Source organism: Lontra canadensis, unplaced genomic scaffold (genome assembly GCF_010015895.1).
Source record: "Lontra canadensis isolate GAN:19392208 unplaced genomic scaffold, GSC_riverotter_1.0 scaffold9, whole genome shotgun sequence".
Lineage (NCBI taxonomy): Eukaryota > Metazoa > Chordata > Mammalia > Carnivora > Mustelidae > Lontra > Lontra canadensis.
The window spans coordinates 31,633,966-31,654,760 of NW_022631003.1; the positions used below are offsets into that span (position 1 = coordinate 31,633,966).

General features: G+C 35.7%; 1 protein-coding gene across 2 annotated transcripts in view; it reads left to right on the forward strand.

Annotated features, from left to right (window-relative positions):
* The window catches only part of ITPR2 (inositol 1,4,5-trisphosphate receptor type 2), a 483,190-nt gene that overhangs the window by 374,334 nt on the left and 88,061 nt on the right, over positions 1–20,795 (forward strand). Inside the window, exons 46-49 of one of the 2 annotated variants that reach the window (XM_032855216.1) lie at positions 6,486–6,593; positions 14,379–14,571; positions 17,203–17,328; positions 18,552–18,630. In XM_032855216.1, coding sequence (XP_032711107.1) covers positions 6,486–6,593; positions 14,379–14,571; positions 17,203–17,328; positions 18,552–18,607 — 483 coding nt within the window. In that variant the 3' untranslated portion in view covers positions 18,608–18,630. The remainder of the gene's footprint in view (positions 1–6,485; positions 6,594–14,378; positions 14,572–17,202; positions 17,329–18,551; positions 18,631–20,795) is intronic. The other variant, XM_032855215.1, reaches the window with a different exon arrangement.

Genomic DNA, 20,795 nt, shown 5'->3' on the forward strand with positions numbered 1-20,795 from the left:
CCCAAATACATATGTTGAATCCCAACGTCCAATGTAATGATGTTTGAAATTGGTGCCTTTGGGAGGTGTTTAGGTCATGATGGTGGACCCCTCATGAATGCGATTAATGCTCTTATATGAGAGACCTGAGAGAGCCCTTCCCTTTCAACCCATGAGGTTTTAGTGAGAAGATACCTGTCTATGAGGAAGCGAGCTCTCCCCAGACACCAAATCTGCTGGTGCTTTTATCTTGGACTTCCCAGCCTCTAGAAGTGTGTGAAATGAATTTGTGATATATATATAAATGAAGTGTGATATATAAGCCACGCAGGCTATGGTATTTTTGTTTCTAGCAACCTAAACAGACCAATACAGCATCCCAGGATTACTGTAACAAATTACCATGATTTTAACAATCTAAAACAGCAGACATTTATTTGCTAACAGTTGTGAGAGCCTTTCCTTAAGATCAGGAACAGAAAGATGCCCACTCTCGCCACTGTTGTTCAACATAGGACTAGAAGTCCTAGCAACAGCAATCAGACAACAAAATAGAATAAAAGGTATTAATATTGGCAGGAAGAAGTCAAACACTCTCTCTTCACAGATGACATGATACTTTATGTGGAAAACCCAAAAGACTCCACCTTCAAATTACTAGAACTCATACAATAATTCAGTGAGTGTGGCAGGATACAAAATCAATGCACAGAAATCAGTTGCTTTCCTAGCAATGTAACTGTAGAAAGAGAAATTAGAGAATCGATTCCATTTACCATAGCACCAAAAACCTTAAGATACCTTGGAATAAACCTAACCAAGAAGGTAAATGATCTATAGTCTAGAAACTACAGAACACTTATGAAAGAAATGGAAGAAGGCACAAAAAGATAGAAAACCATTCCATGCTCATGGATCAGAATAATAAACATTGTTAACATGTCTATGCTGCCCAGAGCAATCTGTACTTTTAACGCCATCCTGATCAAAATAGCGATGGCATTTCTCAAAGTGCTGGAACAAATAATCCTAAAATTTGTGTGGAACCAAAAAGACCCTGAATCACTCAGGAAATGTTGAAAAAGAAAAACAAAGCTTGGGGCATCAGCATGACCTCATCTTAACTGAATACATCTGCAAAGACCCTATATTCAGGTAAGATCACATTTATAAGTATTTGGCTTAGGACTTGAACACATCTTTTTGGTGGACACAGTTCAACCCTCAGCCCTACTCTCCATTCAGACTCCTACTTGGGCATGTAGTATGGTTGCAAATTCTAGGCCTCTGTCTTGCTAGCCATCTTCTGTGACTTTCTTCATGCAGGTCCCTCTCTCTGCCCTCGGAATGGCTTCCTCACGCCATCCTCCCTACCTCCACCCCCACTTATGGACGTTTTATCCATTCTTTAAACCTTTCTCAGACACATTTCTTACATGATCCTTATCCTAGTGCTACCAGCCAGATGGGATCCCTGGAATTTCTGTCCTTATTTTTCCTCATATTAATTACATGTCAGTAATTGTTCTCATTCCACCAAGCAGAAAGTAGATTGCTTGAAGAAGGAGAATAAGCCTTATTTATCTCTGTAATCCCACAGTAGTTTTTTTTTTAATTTGTTTTGTTTTGCACAGAACAGAATCACAAAATAGAGAAAAATAGATGTTTTGAAAATATAGGGTTTGTGTATTTTAAGCATTTTAGAAAAGGGAAAACCTTAGTTTATACTCTCTTCTGCTGATTTCTCTCTTCTCCAAATAGGAATAGTGTTTGGTGTAAAAGCATCGGACAATTATTAACGTAAGCGTATGAGCCAATTATTCTGACTTCAGGCTCCAGCTCACTTTGTGATCTTTGGAAAGGCAGTTGCTGTGTCAGTTTTACCAATTAATAAAAGTGGAACTCACATGAAAAAAAATCACATACAAGAAGTGCCAAAGAATAATTATTGTTGAGTATCATTCAAGTACAATTGCTTGATTTTTTTTTACCCCATCCTTATTTGCACCCAAACTGAAATGAACATCAGAATCCTAATGATAAGAAGATAAATGTGAATGTTTTAATAAGGGATGCTGCTAAAAATGAAAAACCTAAATCTGTCATCTTATTCCCTAATCTTGGATCTAAAAACTGCACAGTGTTACTTAAAGACTCTGCTGGAGGTTTTACGTGTTTGTGTATGTGGCTTGTTCTTATGAGCATATATGTATTTTACGTATATGCACAAATTTTCATTCCTGTTTAAAGTTGCATATATATTTAAATTACAAATATGTCATTAGTAATGAAGTGCATGAGTTTCCTTTTTTCTTCTTAACATATAAGGAAAGAATCCCTATCTGTTCATGGAAGTCTTTCCCTATAGGAAATATGTCTTTATTCTTTTATAAGGCTAACCATCCACCAATGCTTTGATTCCTTCCTCACTAATATATATGCGTATATCTGCCCATGTATTACATTGCATTTTTAAAAACTTTAATGTTGTGGAAGATGATAAATTATCTCAGGCTAGTTTTTCTCTTTGTAACAATGAACTACTAAGTATTTTTTATTGCTCAATTCTTTTGTCACTACTAAGTAGTTACTGCAGATGTAGGCATTATCTCCACACCATGTATAAAACAATAGCTACAATTTTGCCAAATAAAGAGTGTCATGGATTATAAGAATTTCTAGGACCCAGAGATTCCCTACCTATGACATTATTCCTTTTTAGTATTCAGCGATGATGCCCATGTTCAGATTCTCATTATTAGCAACACTGATTGATGGCTGGTTTTCCAGACCATGTTGTGTAGTGTCATCAACTAATTTCGAGTGCTGTTGTGAGGGTCTCTGTGAGCTAAAGTTGGATATCATAAGATGACTGTCCTTGTGTGTCTTCATTAACTCTTTTTAAGTTTTTAAGTAAGATTTAAATTAGAGTTCTCATTGTGATGGATTTCCACAGATGTGCTGTACTTGTCTAGAAACTTACCAAGGTTTTTCACATTTGGTTCCCAAAACACACAATATTAAATGATGCTATTGCTTCTTTGGATTCTGCGCTTCTCTTTATTTATGTCATATAAAGAGAGTAGGAGAGAAAATTGGCTGAAGTAAAGAGCCCATCACTAAGAAAAAACTGATCCTTTTGATTGGCAGCCTGGCCATTCTAGATAACATTTTTGAAAGGATTGCATATATAGGGAACTAAATCTTTTTAAACAACTACTAGGCAGGTGTTAACTAGTCTCTGAGAATTTGTACTGTACTTCTAGTAAACTATAACTTTCGACCCGAGAGCTCTATATTGATATCAGTCATTTTCACATGCTTTAGAATCCTTGAGATCTTCTTTATTTCTTTTGGACCTCATCTGTATAATAGGGATGCTAACCTTGCTTCACAGGGTTCAGGTCCATGTTTACTGAGTACTCAGTTCCTTTTCCAAATAGCTTAAGATATAGCAGAAGGGATGTAAGTATACAAAATAACTATGAAAGAAGGAAAAATATTAAAATATTTTATTTCTGAGAACCATACCATCATCTGATGTCTAATTGTGTTTCTTTGGTCTATCTTTTGTCAAGGAGGAAAAAGAGGGATAACTCACTGCAATTTAAGAGTTTTGCCCACGTAAAGACATGATGAATGTCATTCACTGACTTGTTTCTTTGGCAAATACTCATTGTGTTTATTTGGTGTAACAAGTTCTGTTTTTGGCTCTGAAAATATAGAGGTTAAGGCTAGACCCTCTTCCTTAAAAATGTCATAGGCCACTCAAGAGAGCCAATATCTACTAAGATACAGTAGGAGGAGTTTTGCTATCTAGGTTTGTGCAGGGCACTATCTGAACATAGATCAAGGAAGAGTGAACTTGCTTACTGAGTCAGGAAAGGCTCTCAGTTACAAAGAATGTAAAACATATCCAGGTAGAAAAATGGTACAGTTATTTCTATTTCATTTTTCCTTATAGCTTTCAAATTTTCCAAGCTAGGTGGAGATGACATATAGAATCATGAATAAAAATATTTTTTAAGTGTTTGAACATGTGAAAGGAGGCCGAGTCATCTTGTTTTTTTAAAGTGCCTTTTAGAGTGCCACTTATCTGCAAGAAAACAAGACAAATATAGAATCATCTCATTAACACTGCAGGAAAGAAAAGTCCTGGTATGTTTCTGTGAAATAGGATATACTAAATGAACATTTTATAATTCCCATCTTTAAAAAACCCTCCCTTTTACCTTATCCATTTCTCTAGTTCCCACCCTATTTCTTAGCTCCCCCTTTTCAAGAGTTGCCTATATTCATTGTTTATACTTCTTCTCGCATTCTTATTTAAACTCACTAGATAGGCCTTGGTATCCACCGCTCCCTGAAACTGTTGCTGTCAAGTTACCAGTGACTTGTGAGCTGCTCAACCCAATGGCCAATTCCTGGTCCTAATTTGATTCAACTGCCTGTGCCTCTTGACACAAATGATCGCTCCCTCCATCCTGAAGTTCTGTCTTCCTTTGGCTGCCAGGACACCAGGTGTCATTGGTTTTGTTCTCACCTCCCTCACCCAAATTTCTCCATCTTCTTCAGGATGATGCCTCTCCTCGTCCTAGCTTTTACTGGTAATCTTTGGATCTCTTTTCTCTGACTCAGCTCACTTTTAGATCATCCCATGAAGTCTAATGATTTAACTATCAGGCATATACTGACAACCCCTAAATATATAGCTCCAGTCCTGACCTCTGCTCAGAACTCCTGAAAATCATATCCATCCAATAGCCTGCTCTCTTCTCCTTTCTCATGATACATCAAATTTCACGTGTCCAAGACCAAAGTCTTGATTTTCTTTCCCAAAATATACTCCTTCTGCATTTTTCCTTAGTAAAACTGGCATTTCTAAACCTTTGCTTGTTCAGGTTAATACTTTTGCAGTCAATCCTAACTCCTCTTTTTCTCATGCCCCAGATGCAAACTGTAAACAAATCATGCCAATTTTACCTTCAACAGACTTCTTAAAACATATGCTAATGTGCCAAAATGATTACAATAATTGTATCTTTTGAAAGGCATTTAGATTTTTAGAAGTATTTACAAGTCGCAACAAATTTCACGACTACAGTTTGTAATAAAAATCTACAATTCACATTTAGTCGAGAATGAAATGTAAATGGTGTTCTTGAGTGAGTTAGAAATACCCCGCAAGCCAATTCTAAAATAATAGTTTCAAAAATGATTTGCTCTAGAACAGCATCAACGGAATGAATATTTAATTTACCATGTTATCACTTAGAAGGATAATGTTCATTAGGCTTTATAGGTTCTGGATTATTCTTTAACATTCATCTCCATTCTTTATAATCACAATTTGAATTATCATCTCAAGAATAGTACAAAGATTTATTTATTGCTTTGTAATGTTGATAAGAATACTGACTCTGGAACCATTCCGCTTGAGTTCAGTAATGTATTTCTCATTTTCTAGGTACATTATCATGGACAAGTCCCTTAAATGATTGGTGCTTCAGTTTCCTCAGCTGTAGAATGAGGGTAATGCCAGTGCCTACCTCAGGATTTCCTCGAAGGATCGAACGAGATCATGTTCTTAAGTGTTTAAGGTAGACACTGGCACAGAGTAAGAGATAGGAATGGGGCCAGGAATAAAAGAATTACATGGAGATTCTTTGATTTTGGAAGCCCTCAGGGAACTTGAGGCATAAATAGACTATCTGAAAGGTTAAAGGCATTGCAGTGTTTCAGGAATTGCTCAAGACAGCCAGAAAAGTGGCATGTGAAGGCAGTATGTATTAGTTATCTACAAAGTGAGAGAACTAGCTAACAACTGTCATAAACATTCAAATGAGAGAGAAAAATTACTTATTAACGGCAGTTGAAGATCATTTGTGGTGAAATTTTCGTTCTTTAAATGCCCATTTCGAATTACAATAAAACTGAGATAAAGCACCTATTTTGACATATGAATATTCAGAAGCATAGGACTTCAGTACAAACTGCTAATGTAGGGTTTTGATTAGATGCCATAAGAGAAATTCTTCTGAAATGTAAATACCTACTTATTTATGTAGCTAGGAAGCTGTCATTTAGATTGGTACTGCTACCCTACTGAAGTATCACACTCTTGATGATGTTTGATGTGCATGTGGCTTAAATTTATTATAGGGAGCATTGGTTGTATATCTCTGTGGCATTATTTCTTCCCGGTGCAATCATACTTTTATCTAAGATATTAACTTAATCAACAAATATTAATTGGGCACCTACTCTTGGTGAGACACGGTCTTCTCATGCTAGGAACATACAGATTGATGTAGTAATAATAACTGATCCCCATGATTTCATTATTCATTCCTTTCAAATGGACATGCTTTCCTGAAGCATGATTAATCAGCATTAACCCCACCACTGTGATGCTATGGGTACAAGTAGACAAAGTAATTTCAAAGTTTGACCTCAGGAAAGGGAGAAAAAGAGACCTAAACCCTTTTCCTTCTCTTTCCCTATAGTTGGCTCGTCACAACAAACTCTTACAGCAAATGCTCAAACCAGGATCAGATCCAGATGACGGGGATGAGGCTTTAAAATATTACGCCAACCACACTGCACAGATTGAGGTAACCATCGCTTATTTCTCGAAAGGGATCAACTGTGAAAATACATGTTCCCTTTCTCTTTCAGACCATTTTCATAATTGTTTCCTAGAACAGTGAAGCAGAATTGAAAAACAGAAACCGTAAAAGTATACATCATATGTTAAGATGCAAGGAGTGATCTGTAAGAAATTGAGGTGTATTGCCTTCAAAGTCATCTTTATTTTTTGGCCAGAAGAACTCTGTGTAGATTTTCTTTTGTAATTAACGTTACTTGTGTTTTGTGTTGGTCATGGAAGCAGTCATTACAGAGCAATGATGTTTTGATGAAAAAATTATTATAATAGAAGCTATCATGCAAGAAAAGCATTCTCTGTAAAAACTTTAAAAGGCTCGTTACAAGAGAGATCTCTGTGTAAAACAGGGTTCAAAAGTGTGGAAGGCACTATGAAGTGTTCATGGCAGAAACATAAACCTGGAGTGCTTTAGCAACTCCCGTTTTCAGTACGCAACAACTGACCTCCCCACCCCACCCCCATGAAATATTATTTAATAGCTGTTGGCAGTTCAGGATGGATAGGTCAACATGGACTTATCATTATGTGTTGTGAGACCCATCTGGCTGTCGTTTACAAGCTCTGGTATCATTTTGACACTAGTTGGCAGAGCTAATCAGGCAGAAGTGAGCAGAGTAGTTGACGCTTGTCACTCGTAATTTACATTCATACATTTACTCATTTTGATGGACATTTTTTAGTTTACAGCAGAATGGAGGATGGGTATCACTGCTATTAACTCTCAGGATATATAATCACTATACCTTGCTGTTTACTATTGCCAAACATTTGGAATAATGAACATGTCACAAAATTGGTCTTTTGCTCATGTTTATAAACATTAATGATACTGCAGCTTTGGTGGGAGACTCGACCTAGAACCCATAAGCTGGACTGCAGCAAAAACATTGCTTATTGCATCAGGTGCTTGGAGCTGGAGAGGCTGGCCACCTCAGGAAGTTGGAGAAGTTGATATGGATTTATCACCAAACCACTAAGGTTTTAAGGAAGCTCCCAGAAGTCATGGTCCAAAGCTATGTAATTAGAAGGGATAGGAATAGCAGGTGGGCTGAGTGGGCCAGAGGAAGGATTCAGTTAATACCTGTGTCAGAGCTGGGACTGTCGTCTAATGTCGGACTTTTACTGGTTTCCCAGCAACGAGGGGGAATTTCACTGGAATTACATGAATTTGGTAAATGTTTGCTGATCATTTACTCTCTATAGTTACATACACATACAGAAGACAATTCCATGTAGTAAGTGCATAAACAAAAGGCCAAGGAAATGTAGATAAAATAGCAATTAACTGTGCCTAGAGAATTTCAGGATGGGTTTCACAGAGACAGTTGCTATAAAGAATATATTAAATATTAGGTAGAAATTCCTCTATTGAAGATTGGACACAGAACTTCAGATAGAAGTAAATAAAGGGAAGGTGTGAAACCATGAGAGACCCTTGATACTGGGAAACAAACTGAGGGTTGCAGAAGGGGAGGTGGGGGATGATGGGGTAACTGGGTGATGGGCATTAAGGAGGGCATGTGATGTGATGAGCACTGAGTGTTATACAAACTGATGAGTCATTGAACACTTTATCAGAAACTACTGATATAGTCCATGTTGGCTAATTGAATTTAAATAAAACAGACAAACAAAAGAACATACAAGGGGGGGACTCTTTTCAAAAGATTATTCTAGTTGCTTTTGGAGAATGGATTAGAAAAGAGAATGGGGAATTGGATGCAGGCAGATCAGATGAAAGATTTTTTTTTTAAGATTTTATTTATTTATTTGACAGAGAGACAGATCACAAGTAGGCAGAGAGGCAGGCAGAGAGAGGGGGGGAAGCAGGCTCCCTGCTGAGCAGAGAGCCCAACGTGGGACTCAATCCCAGAAACTTGGGATCATGACCTGAGCCAAAGGCAGAGGCTTTAACCCACTGAGCCACCCAGGCACCCACAGATGAAAGATATTTTAATAGACAATATGAAAGATGGTGGTATTGAAGATGACTAGATTAAAGAAAAATATGCATACACACACATATATATGTGTGTGTGTATGAGGGATATTTATAATGTCCCTTATAAAATGTGACAACCTAAGCAAAATGGTACAGAAAATTATAACCCTGGGTTTCTGGTTTGAATAAATAAGTAGAACTGGTGTTGTCCATTGGAATCCTAGCTTGGGCAGTTAAAAGACAGAGGAAGATCATATATTGGTTCTTGGATAAATTGAATTTGAGGTGACTCTGAGGCATTCCTGAAGTTGGGTACAGAAGTCCAGGGTTTATAGGAACAGTCTGGGCTGATGATCTAAATTCTACACGTTGACCAGACCTCATGCTCATTGGAAGACCAGCTCATATGCCCTACTCAGATAGGCCTCTCACCCATCAGGTATTCAGTAAGTTTATCCCATTGTCCTTCCACAGCACTTCGGTTGTGCTGTTAGTTTAATATATCATTTTGGAAAATGTATCTTATGTATCACTTGTCCCTTACTAACACTGTGCCTGGAGCATCCCATGATAATGGTTATTGTTGAAAATCATAATTTTTCTAAAGTTATAGACTCAAAGACGCTGAGAAACATGAGGACTTTGTGGATTATCTGGTTTACTTGCCCATTCAAGGAGAAATTACTCTATAATCATCTTTACTTTAAATTGTTCCTGTGACAGAGATCTCATGACTTCAGAAGGGAACAGGTCCAATTTTGAATAACTTAAATAATTAGAAAGTTACTTTTTATAAAGAGCTCACACTAGCCACTTTAATGTCTCCCCACTCTTCAGAACATTTGCTCCTCTGTTAGCATGATGGCTTGGCTATAACATTCGGCGAACCATGATGATTACTGAACTCAAGGCTCTTAGAGATTGGGACTCATGTTGTGTTTACATTTTGAATTCCCCAGAGTTCCTCACCTAAGGAGTGAATAAGCTTTTGTTGAATACATGTATTGAAACAATTATCCATTTGGCTTTTTACAGTTAATACACTCCCACTGTCTGCCATAATTCCTCCTGTTTGTCAGTGCCCCTTGTAGAATGTGATGACCAGAATGAAACGTAACATTTCATAAGAGGACTGAATTGTTGGATCTATAATAATGAAAATTCTATTTCTTTTTTTCAGAATTATTTATTTGAGAGAGAGAGCATGCACACGCAAACATGCATGAATGGGGGGTGAGGCAGAGGGAGAGACCCTCAAGCAGACTACCCACTGAGTGTGGAGCCCAATGTGGAGATTGATCCTACAATCCATGAGATTATGATCCAAGCTGAAATCATGAGTCGGGTGCTTAACCAGCTAAGCCACCCAGGCACCCTTCTGTTTCTTTTTTTAAATTTATTTTTATTTTTATTCTTTCTTTCTTTTTTTTTTTTTTAAAGCAAAAGCAATGCATCCTTTTTTCCTACACCCCATCCACTGACTCTGGCAACCACCAATCTATTCTCTGTATCTATGAGCTCGTGTGTGTCTATGTGTGTGTGTCATTGTATATGTATATACATAGGTATATATTCAGATTCCACATATGAGAGAGATCATGTGGTATTTGTCTTTCTCTATCTGACTTATTTCACTTAACATAATGCCCTTGAGATCCATCCCTGTATTGTCACAAATGGCAAGGTATCATTCTTCTTTATGGCCAAATAATATTCCACTGCAAATGTGTACCACAATTTCTTTACCCATTCATCCATTGACAGGCATTTAGGTTGTTTCCATATCGTGGCTATTGTAAATAATACTGCAGTGAACACAAAGGTGCTGATATCTTTTCAAATTAGTGTTTTGGGGTTTTTTGGACAAATATGCAAAAGTAGAATTGCTGGATTATTTAGTAGTTCTTGTTTTAATTTTTAAGGAATATCTGTGTTGTTCTCCACAGTAGCCACCCCAATTTACATTCTCACCAATGGTGAACAAGAGTTCCCTTTTCTCTATATCCTCATTAATATTTAATATTTCTAGTCTCTTTAATAGTCATTCTAACATGTGTGAGACGATATCTCAGTGTGGTTTTGATTTGAATTTTATTAATGATTAATGATATAGGGCATCTTTTGGTGTATTTGTTGGACATTTTTGTGTCTTTTTTGGAAAACTGCCTATTCATATCTTCCACCCATTTTTTAATCAGATTGGGGTTTTTTGCTATTAAGTTCTTTTTTTTTTCTTTTCAAGTTTTTATTTAAATACTAATTAATGAACATATATGGTGAAATTGGTTTCAGGTGTAGAATTTAGTGATTCACCACTTTGATTTAACACCCAGTGTTCATCACAACAAGTGCCATCCTTAATGCCCATCACCCATTTAACCCATTCCCCATGCACCTCTTTCCATCAACCCTTAGTTTGTTCTCTATAGTTAAGACTCTCTTATGGTTTGCTTCTTCTCTTTCTTTTTCTTCTCCTATGTTCATCTGTTTTGTTTCTGAAATTCCACATATGAGTGAAATCATGCAATATGTCTTTCTCTGACTGACTTATTTTGCTTAGAATAATACTCTCTTGCTCCATCCATCTCCTTGCAAATGGCAAGATCTCATTCTTTTTGATGACTCAGTAATATTCTATTATATATATTTACCACATCTTCTTTATCCATTCATCAGTTGATGGACATTTGGGATCTTTCCATAGTTTGACTATTGTTGATAGTGCTGCCATAAACATTGAGGGGCTTGTGCCCCTTCAAATTTGTATTTTTGCATCCTTTGTATAAATACCTAGTAGTGCAATTCCTAGAATGTAGAGTAGTTCTGTTATTAACCTTTTGGGTTATGTGAATTCTTTATATAGTTTGAATATTAGCCCCTTATTGGATATTTGATTTGCATATATTTTTCCCATTCAGTAGCTTACCTTTTCATTTTGTTGATGGTTTCCTTTGTTGTGCAAAAGCTTTTTAGTTTTATATACTCCCATTTTTAAAAAAATTATTGCTTTTGTTGTCTTTGTTTTTGGTGTCAGATCTAAATAATCATCTTCAAGACCAATGTCAAGGATCTTACTGCCTATTCTCTCCTAGGAGTTTTTATGGTTTCAAGTATTATGTTTAAGTCTTGATCATTTTGATTTATTTATTTTTCTTTTTTTGTAAGGTAGTGGTCCAGTTTCACTCTTTGGCCTGTAGCTGTCCAGTTTTTCCAAAACCATTTATTGAAGAGGCTGTCCTTTCCCCATTGTTTATTCTTGGTTCCTTTGTGGTCAATCAATTGGCCATATATGCATAGGTTTATTTTTGGGCTCTCTATTCTATTCCATTGATCTGTGTTTCTGTTTTTATGCCAATACCACACTGTTTAATTACTATAGCTTTGTAATATAGGTTGAATTCAGGGAGTGTGATACCACTAAGTTTGTTTTTCTTTCTCAAAATTGTTTTGTCTATTTGGGGTCTTTAATGGTTCAATATAAATTTATAAATTTTAAAACTGGTTGTCCTTTTTTTTTTTTTCAAGGCTCTTTGCCCTCTTTGAAAAATGCCTTGGAATTTTGATAAACGTTGCATTGAATCTGCATATTTCTTTCAGTAGTATGGATACTTTAAAAACATTAGTTCTTCCAATCCAAGAGCATGAAATATTTTTCCATTTATTTGTGGCTTCTTCAATTTCTTTCATTAATGTCTTATAGTTTTTAAATATATAGATCTTTTTCTGCCTTGGTTAAACTTATTCTTAGGCATTGTATTCTTTTTGATGTAATTCTAAATGGGATTGTTTTCTTTATTTCTCCTTCTGATAGTTCATCATTAGTATATAGAATTACAACAGATTTTTAGGTATAGGTTTTTGTAGCCTGCCACTTTACTGGACTTGTTTATTATTTCTAATAGTTTTTTGATGGGATATTAAAAAGACTTAATATCATGTCATCTAGGTATAGTGACCATTTTACTTCTTTTTTCCAATTTGGATGCCTTCTATTTCTTTTTCTTGCCTAATTGCTCTGGCTAGGACTTTAATACTATGTTGAATGAAAGTGGTAAGTGGTAACATCATTGTCTTGTTACTGATCTTAGAGGAAGAGCTTTCAGCTTTGAACTGTTGAGTATGATATTAGCTGTGACCTTGTCATGTATAGCTTTTACATTGAGATAAATTCCCTCTATACCCCCTTTGTTAGGAATTTTTTTATCATAAATGGATGTTGAACTTTCTCAAATGCTTTTTCTGCATCTATTGAGATGATTATAAAATTTTTATCTTTCATTTTGTTACTGTATTGTATCACATTGACTGATTTGGGGATTTTGAAACATACTTGCATCCCTGGAATATATCCCACTTGATTGTGGCATAGAAACATTATTTCTTAAATGCATCCTGAGGTTTTTTTTGTATGTTTGTTTGTTTGACACTGTTGGATCAAGCAAAACTTTCTTCCTCCTACAATACCAAATAGATCCAATTTTTCTTTTGTATGATTGATTTCTTTAACCTATGTTCAAGAATTTTATTTATCCTGACTAAATTTTATTTTGTGTGTTTTATGATAATATCCTAGTATGTAGTTTGCATGTTTAACATATTATTTAGGATAGCTTCAATTACAGATAACAGAATACCAAATTGTCAATTGTTTGAATAATAAAAATATTTTATTATCCCACATAAAAGAAAGTCTAAAGATACCAGTAGTTCTACAGTTGAGTCAATGACTCAATGATATCTTTAAATATGCAGGTATTTCCCATCTTTCTCTAGGTGTTCCTTATTATACTGGTGATATCTCACCTCGTGGTTGCAAAATGGCTGTGAGCATTTTAGGCATTGTGCCCTTATACTACCTTTTGTTCTACGTGGAAAGAAAGAAGACACAGGCCAAAAGAAGAGTTTTTGTGTTGTGTATATAGTTTTTTGTTGTTGTTATTTTGTTTGCCTGATGTGGCTTTCTGCCTTTTCTTGATTCCCTTTCCCCATATCACCAGGTTATTTTTACTTGCGCCACTGTATCAGCCCAAGGTGGTGGGGAATAAGATGACCCTTCTGGTTTACACCAATCCTGATTCATTCTTGAGGGTTGAGCAGAATATATGAATAAGAATCTTGAGATTTAGTCTATACAGACCCTTGTTATATAGTAAATTTCTGTGAAAATATTCATCCTGTTTTTTTCTGTTTTGTTTTAGTCTAACATTACACTGTCACAGATACCAAATAAGACAAGTTCAAAATAATGAATATTTACATCTGGTGATATACTTGAATGGTTATGAAACCTACAAAAATATGTTTTACGATGAGTAGGAAAACATTTTAATGATAAAAAGCACCTTTCTCTGCAGAAGTCAGGGCACATCATGTTGAGTATGTCCTTTGGTCGCCAACAGCAACAGCTCTTTTAGGAAGACCAAGCTAAGAATCAGAGACAGATATACCAGGAGCTGTGTTTAAGGTTATGAAGCCAATCACTTAGTTCTTAGTTTTCTGATGTAATTCATGAAAATAAAAAGTGGGCCAAAGTTTAAACGTTAGTCTAGAAAGAATAAGGATTTGGGGTTTTGTTATTTATAAGATATTCATGATACATTCATCAATTAATTTTTTTTAAAGACAACAATAAAAAGTAGTACATTAAAGGATTACTTTAGGTATTTCAAGCTGGCATATTTTTCCAAACCTGAATTCAAAAGATACATTCATAAGCTCATGCTATAAACAAAAAATAGTACAAGACTGAAGTGTCCAAAGACCAAAACAAATGCAAATTAATATTTTCAGATTGTTCGGCATGATAGGACGATGGAGCAAATAGTTTTTCCTGTCCCCAATATATGTGAATACCTTACACGAGAATCCAAGTGCCGTGTGTTCAATACAACTGAAAGAGATGAACAAGGAAGTAAAGTGAATGACTTTTTCCAGCAAACAGAAGATCTCTACAATGAAATGAAGTGGCAGAAGAAAATCAGGAGTAAGTACAGTAAACCAAAATGGTTAGTTTTGAGCATAATGGTAGATAAATTTGTACTTTGGAACACATAACAGCATTCATTCAAATCGGTTTTTAATTTCTTATCATCTGATGTTACTGAAGTCACTTATAGGCTTAAGCACGTAAGCTCAGTCTATACCTGGGCGAGGGCTGAGACACCTGTGGCTTAATAAAAACAGAAGACTAATTAGATCATCTTTTAGCGCTTATCCTATAGTTTTATAAATATTATGAAATGCAAGGTTGCAGCTGTCTATTTCAGCTGCTGGACAGCTGAGCTTTGCAGTCCTTGAATAGGTTCTGACTGGCCTTAACAATCAGTGAACAGGATAGAGAGACATCAACACCAGCGCTCTCATCCTCTGTTGTCTTATGATCTTACGATGGAGTAGATCATTTAATGTTTTCTTGGAAGTCATCCTTTCTTTCAACGTATCTTTACCTTGCCAAATCAGACTAAAAATTCTGTGACACTTATATTCCAATAAGGCAATATTATCATTTTACAGTTAAAAATTAGTATGATATAGTTCCCATTACTTATACCTCAAGGGTCAAGTCTTTGGAAATACTGAGTTTTCAAACTTAAAAATTTTGAAGTTTACACTAAGATTTGGTTTATTTTCCCAGATACAAAGAGTTTTAACAAAATATAGTAGGGAGACACTCTTGATTAGGTCTTTTTTATCCTTAGGGGAAGTTTCTTAGGCAAGCAGGCCTATGTTCTCAATACCCTTATTCAACAGTGCTTCTAGTTTCCTAGGAACTTTAATGAGCATGGTTTATGAATTTGGAGCTTGAGATGTACTGTCTTTGGATATAAGATTATGGCATGTATTGTTAGACTTTCTTATCAGAATATTTGAAAAAATAAAGAAATTACTCTCCCTTGGCATTTGGTCATAAAGAACATTTTGGAGTTGAAAGAAAATTCTGAGTGTCCGGAATACTTATATAAAGTAAAAGTTTTATTTGGGACATTTGAAAAGCTCACATTTTATCCTTGAAAAAAGGAAGTTGAATAAGAAACTAGTGTTTGTGTGGTCTGTTCTTTTTTGGATAAATATCTTATCATTTACTAGAAAACAAATCTTAAAATAATTTCCAGTGTACATCTTACATTGAAAATTTGGAAGCAACTTACAAGGAGGTTACAGATAGAAACTAAATCATTAGATGGGTATACTACAAATATATGCATCAACATCTTCTAATTTTGTCTTAATATTCTTCTAAAATTTATTTTTCTTGCCTTTTTTTCTGCCTTTTTTTTTTTTAAAAGATTTTATTTATTTGACAGAGAGCTAGAGAGAGAGCACAAGTAGACAGAGCAGCAGGCAGAGGGAGCAGTGCGCTCCCTGCTGAGCAGGGGGCCTGATGTGGGGCTTGATCCCACAACCCCAGGATCACGACCCAAGCTGAAGACAGCCACTTAACTGCCTTAATGAACCAGACATCCCAATATTCTGTGTTTTAAAAAGAAGACTCCTGATTCAAAAATGATGGAGATGCAGATGTTTACAATGTAACATACATTAGTCAACTAAATGCCATTGCAGATCACAGGCTATTCCAGTATTGGAGTGCTTCATTCTAAGAGAGGGGAAAAACATACTGAAGAGAAGTACAGTTTAGAATTAAGCAGAAGATCCCAGATTGGAATTCATAGAACCTAATTTTAAAAGTTTATACTTTCTACTTGAAAGTTGTAGTGCCTTTCTCCCTCAAGCAACTTCAATATTTTAGATTTGATGTTTAGATATTAAGAGTTAAGAATGGATGAAACCTGGAAAAGTCATGTAGTCAAATTTGTGTCCATTGCCTAACTGTTCAGTTAGAAGAGGTAGAAAGCGCACATACTGGGTTAGGGTCAACTCTGTTCAGTTGATGAATTTATTAATTCACTTCTGAAGATAGATATGGAGTCTCTTTTCTGAAAATATTTGGTAAAGACTCTCCTACTTATTAGTACTTCCTATTGTGTCTTTCACAGTTTTTTCTGCTGTTCTAAACCCAAGTGCTTAGGAAGCATTATGATTTAAAACTTAGATATCATAAATCACTAGTTCCCAGTAAGCAGTTCTAGGCCATGCTGTTAAGTTTCAGAATTTCAGGTAACTGTGACCGGGTCGTAGGGATTTTCACCAGACACATATGTATCTGGCTTGGGTTTTTTATTTGACTGTAAAGCATGGGGGTGGGACCAATTTATCAATATTACTCAGTTATAAAGTGATACATACTATTCCATGAAGAGGGGACCCAGGAAGCCACTGACGTCTTTCTCCTAATCTGCTCCAGGGTTGTATTAGAGAGAGTTATTACAGAATCACTTTTTCTGACCATGTTTAGCAATTACAAAATTACTCACCCTTTTACCATGGCTTAGGTATAGGTTGGATGAGCAATATAAAAGTAATCAGATAGAAAATTCCCTTGTGGTGTTGATTATAAACTTTCTTATATAAATCATTTTGAATGTTTGTTTAAATAACACTTTTATACTACCTTGCCAAAACACATTTGGTAATATGTTATTTCAGTAGGATTCATGTGTTGAAACCAAAATTAATTATTCTATTTTGTCCCACCGTACTCTTTGCTTACTAGATAACCCTGCACTGTTCTGGTTCTCAAGGCACATATCCCTCTGGGGGAGCATTTCCTTCAACTTGGCTGTGTTCATCAATTTAGCTGTTGCTCTCTTCTATCCATTTGGGGATGACGGAGATGAAGGCAAGTGCTTGTCTTTCTTTAAATGATGAATATGTTAACGTTCTAAAAACAATACTCTTGATGATACTTTCCTTATCTATTTATAGAGCCTCAAGATAATAATAATGTAATTCTTGTTAATTTTTTCTGTATTCACCGAAGGTAGAGAAAGATGATAAGAAGATTAGGCAGAAAACTATAGTCAGTAGAAATGTTAGTATTCAAAAAGCTCATATGCAGAAGAGCTATTAGAACTATGCTATACTGGCAAGCAAGGCAATGAAAAAGAATTATTTCTACCTGATTAATATGACTGAAAGCATTTTAAATATGGTACCTTGATTATATGGGGGAAATGAGTGCGAAAATATTTATTGTGATTACCTTAAGCAGTGGAGTTTATATTTTACCCTCTTCCTTACTTTCTGTCTTGTCTAAGGTTTCTAGAATGAGTGCATGTGGACTCTGAGAAACATTTTTTTTAAGGTACAGCATAGGACAGATATGATCATAGAGAATATTTCAGATCTCAGATTAGAAGGGTAACTCATGTTTCCAATCTAGGATGTCTCTCCATAGATAATTGACTGAAATCAATATTATTAAACTAATAATAAATGAAGTTTTACAAAAGCCAAGACAAGAGAAATTATCCCATCTCAGGTGAAACAGGACATAGAAGTGAAATATGCTAATGGTGGAACCGTGGGAATTGAGTTTTGTTTAAATCTGGCAAAGTATATGGGAAAATACGTTACAGACTTGGGATACAATCGGAAAAGTAGCTTCGAAATGTATGTGGAAAGAAGGACTTGAAGGAAAAGATGAGAGACATCAGCAAACACGAACCACAAATTGCTTTCATATCTCACCTGTAGGACTGTTGTAAGAATTTAATGAGATGCTATATAGGTAAGGCATTTAGAATAGTGTCTGGTAAGCATTCTGTGAAGCTTAGTTACTGTTGATGTCATTGTCATTACAAGGTCAATGTTAATACTACAGAGGGAAGCCCAGTGAAAGTGATGGTAAAGTGATGGTATGACGAGAACAACACGTGTTTAAGCCTATTTCAGATGGACTGGAGGGGAGCATGAAGGGAAGTGAGAATCCAGGAGAAATTTGCTATTTCAAAGCTCCATTACAGATACTATATATCAAAGTCCTAACCTTTAGCTATAATTTGGGTGGTTATATATATCTATCTATCTATATATATATATAAAAATTGGGTCTTTCTGAAAGCATGCCAGTGCTGAAAGAAGAATATTCGGCAGTGGAGCAGCTGTATAATGAGTGAAATGGCAAATGAAAACAGAACAAGTATTTGGCCATCCATTGTGGGAAGTTGCAAATACAGCAGGAAGTGGAAACAACTTTCTTTTCACTGTGTTTAGTCTTAGTGATGATAGCCCTCTTGACATAGAGGAATGTAACTCTTGTAAGGAGAGAAGTCCAAACATGAAATGATAAATTGGTATCATCTGCACACAGAATGTGGAGAGTAAATTGTAGAGTCCCAGTTAATAGAAGCATAAAGTCTTAGATATGGAAGCAATTTTCGAGATCATCTAATATCAAATCCTCATTTGACAGATAAAAAGATGGAATCCCAGAGACGCTAAAAAAAAAATGGTAGATCTTAGAGTAGAAGGTTAACTCTTTTGTTTCCTAACAAGATCTTTTCTACATAGATAATTGAGTTGGAAGCATAGAGATAACAAGAAGAGAACAAATCTTCATACAGAACATATTTTTTATGAGTTCCATTCCATGATAACCCTTACCTGACCACAAGAGCCAATGTACATAGCCTCTGCTGCCACCTATTGTACGTGAACTATAATGGTAATGGGCAATGCCACCCCTCTAGACATCTACTTTTTACTCATTCAGGAGAGAGTAAAACACCGGATACATTTTTTATACTTGCCTAGTAACAGTTACAATAGTAATATTGATAATAATAATAGCGACTGATGTTGTTTACCACTTAGATTGGGTCAGACAGAATGCTAAGCACTTCCCATGCATAATTTCACTTACTTTTCCTGACAATTCTGTAAAGTAAGCACTTCATCTTTATGGATGAAGATCTGAGGCTTTAGAAGATTTGCCCAATAATTCAGGAGTGGAGTCCATAAATATGTATTTTTTTAACAAGCTTCTGAGGTATTGCTGATGCAGCGGGTCGTTGAGCAAGCACTTGAAACCACACGTGTCGTAGAATTTGCAGTAAGGCTCCGAGAGAAGAGAGCAAGAGGACTAACCAAACAAGACTGAAAAACAAGATGTGTCATCATCAGGTGATGATACAGACTACTCTTCAAAAAGGACTGGATAAAAGTTAACAGTAGTAACCAAGGTGGAGGCTCAATCTTTGGCCTCTGTGTTGGTTGGGGGGCACTGGTGCAGAGAGAGACGAGAAGGCAAGAGCAGCCATTTTGGCAATATGGACTACCAAAGGAACTGTAATCTAATTGCAGTTCCAGGTGAGTTATTTAATGATAGCTCTAGGAATACAGTTAAAATTTTGGTCAGGATTAGATCAGTCTCTAACCTTCAGCTGTATACTACGAACATCTGGGAAGACTGAGAAAACAAAGTCAAAACTGAGAAGCATACGTGGACATCAGAACTGTCTGGAGAAGGGAAATCCTGTGCTGGATATGCAAGTTCTTGAATGCCGGATTTTGTCAAACAGAGTTTACTTGCCAGGAGCACTTCAAGCTGATTTAAAGGTGGATTACTTGAGCATTAACATTCCTTCCAAAAAGTACTAAAAAATGATGGAGACATGTCAAAGAACACAAGATCCAACTTGAAAGGCCTTCCAGTGTCCACATCTGCAGACATTTTGAGAGAAAAAAAAATGTTGACAATAATACAAAATAACCCGTAGACTAAAATGAGAATCCAGGAGTCCATATGGATTGTGAGAAGAGAAACGTCCTCCTTCAATAGTATTTTAATTAATAAATGTAGAGGGAGTGATAGAAATAGAATAGCACCATTTGGCCAGCAGCACTGTAGTAAGAATCATCAGTGGATGCTAAAATTAATAGGTGAATATTAGAGGAAAAAGAATAACGAGAAACAGGATATTGACATAGTCTCAAAGTATTTCAACCAACATACTTACTAATTACAGGAGGAAAAACAGTAATGTGGAGAAATCACTCAAAGTGATCAACGTTAATGTCACCAGTAATGAGACACAGCAACACTGAGCGTCTCTTAATACTATGCACTGACAAGGGCATGGCAGTTTGTGCCAAAAATACATAAACCGAAGAAACTTTAGACAAACACAAAATGAAAGACATTCTTCAAAGTAATTGGTCAATAATTGTGAAGCGTATGAAGATAAAGGAATGGTTCAAACTAAAAAAGACTAAAGAGACATGACAACTGATGACACTATGTGGCCTTAGTACAAGATAAGGATTTTTTAAAAATTTTTTTTAAATTTTTGTTTATTTATTTGA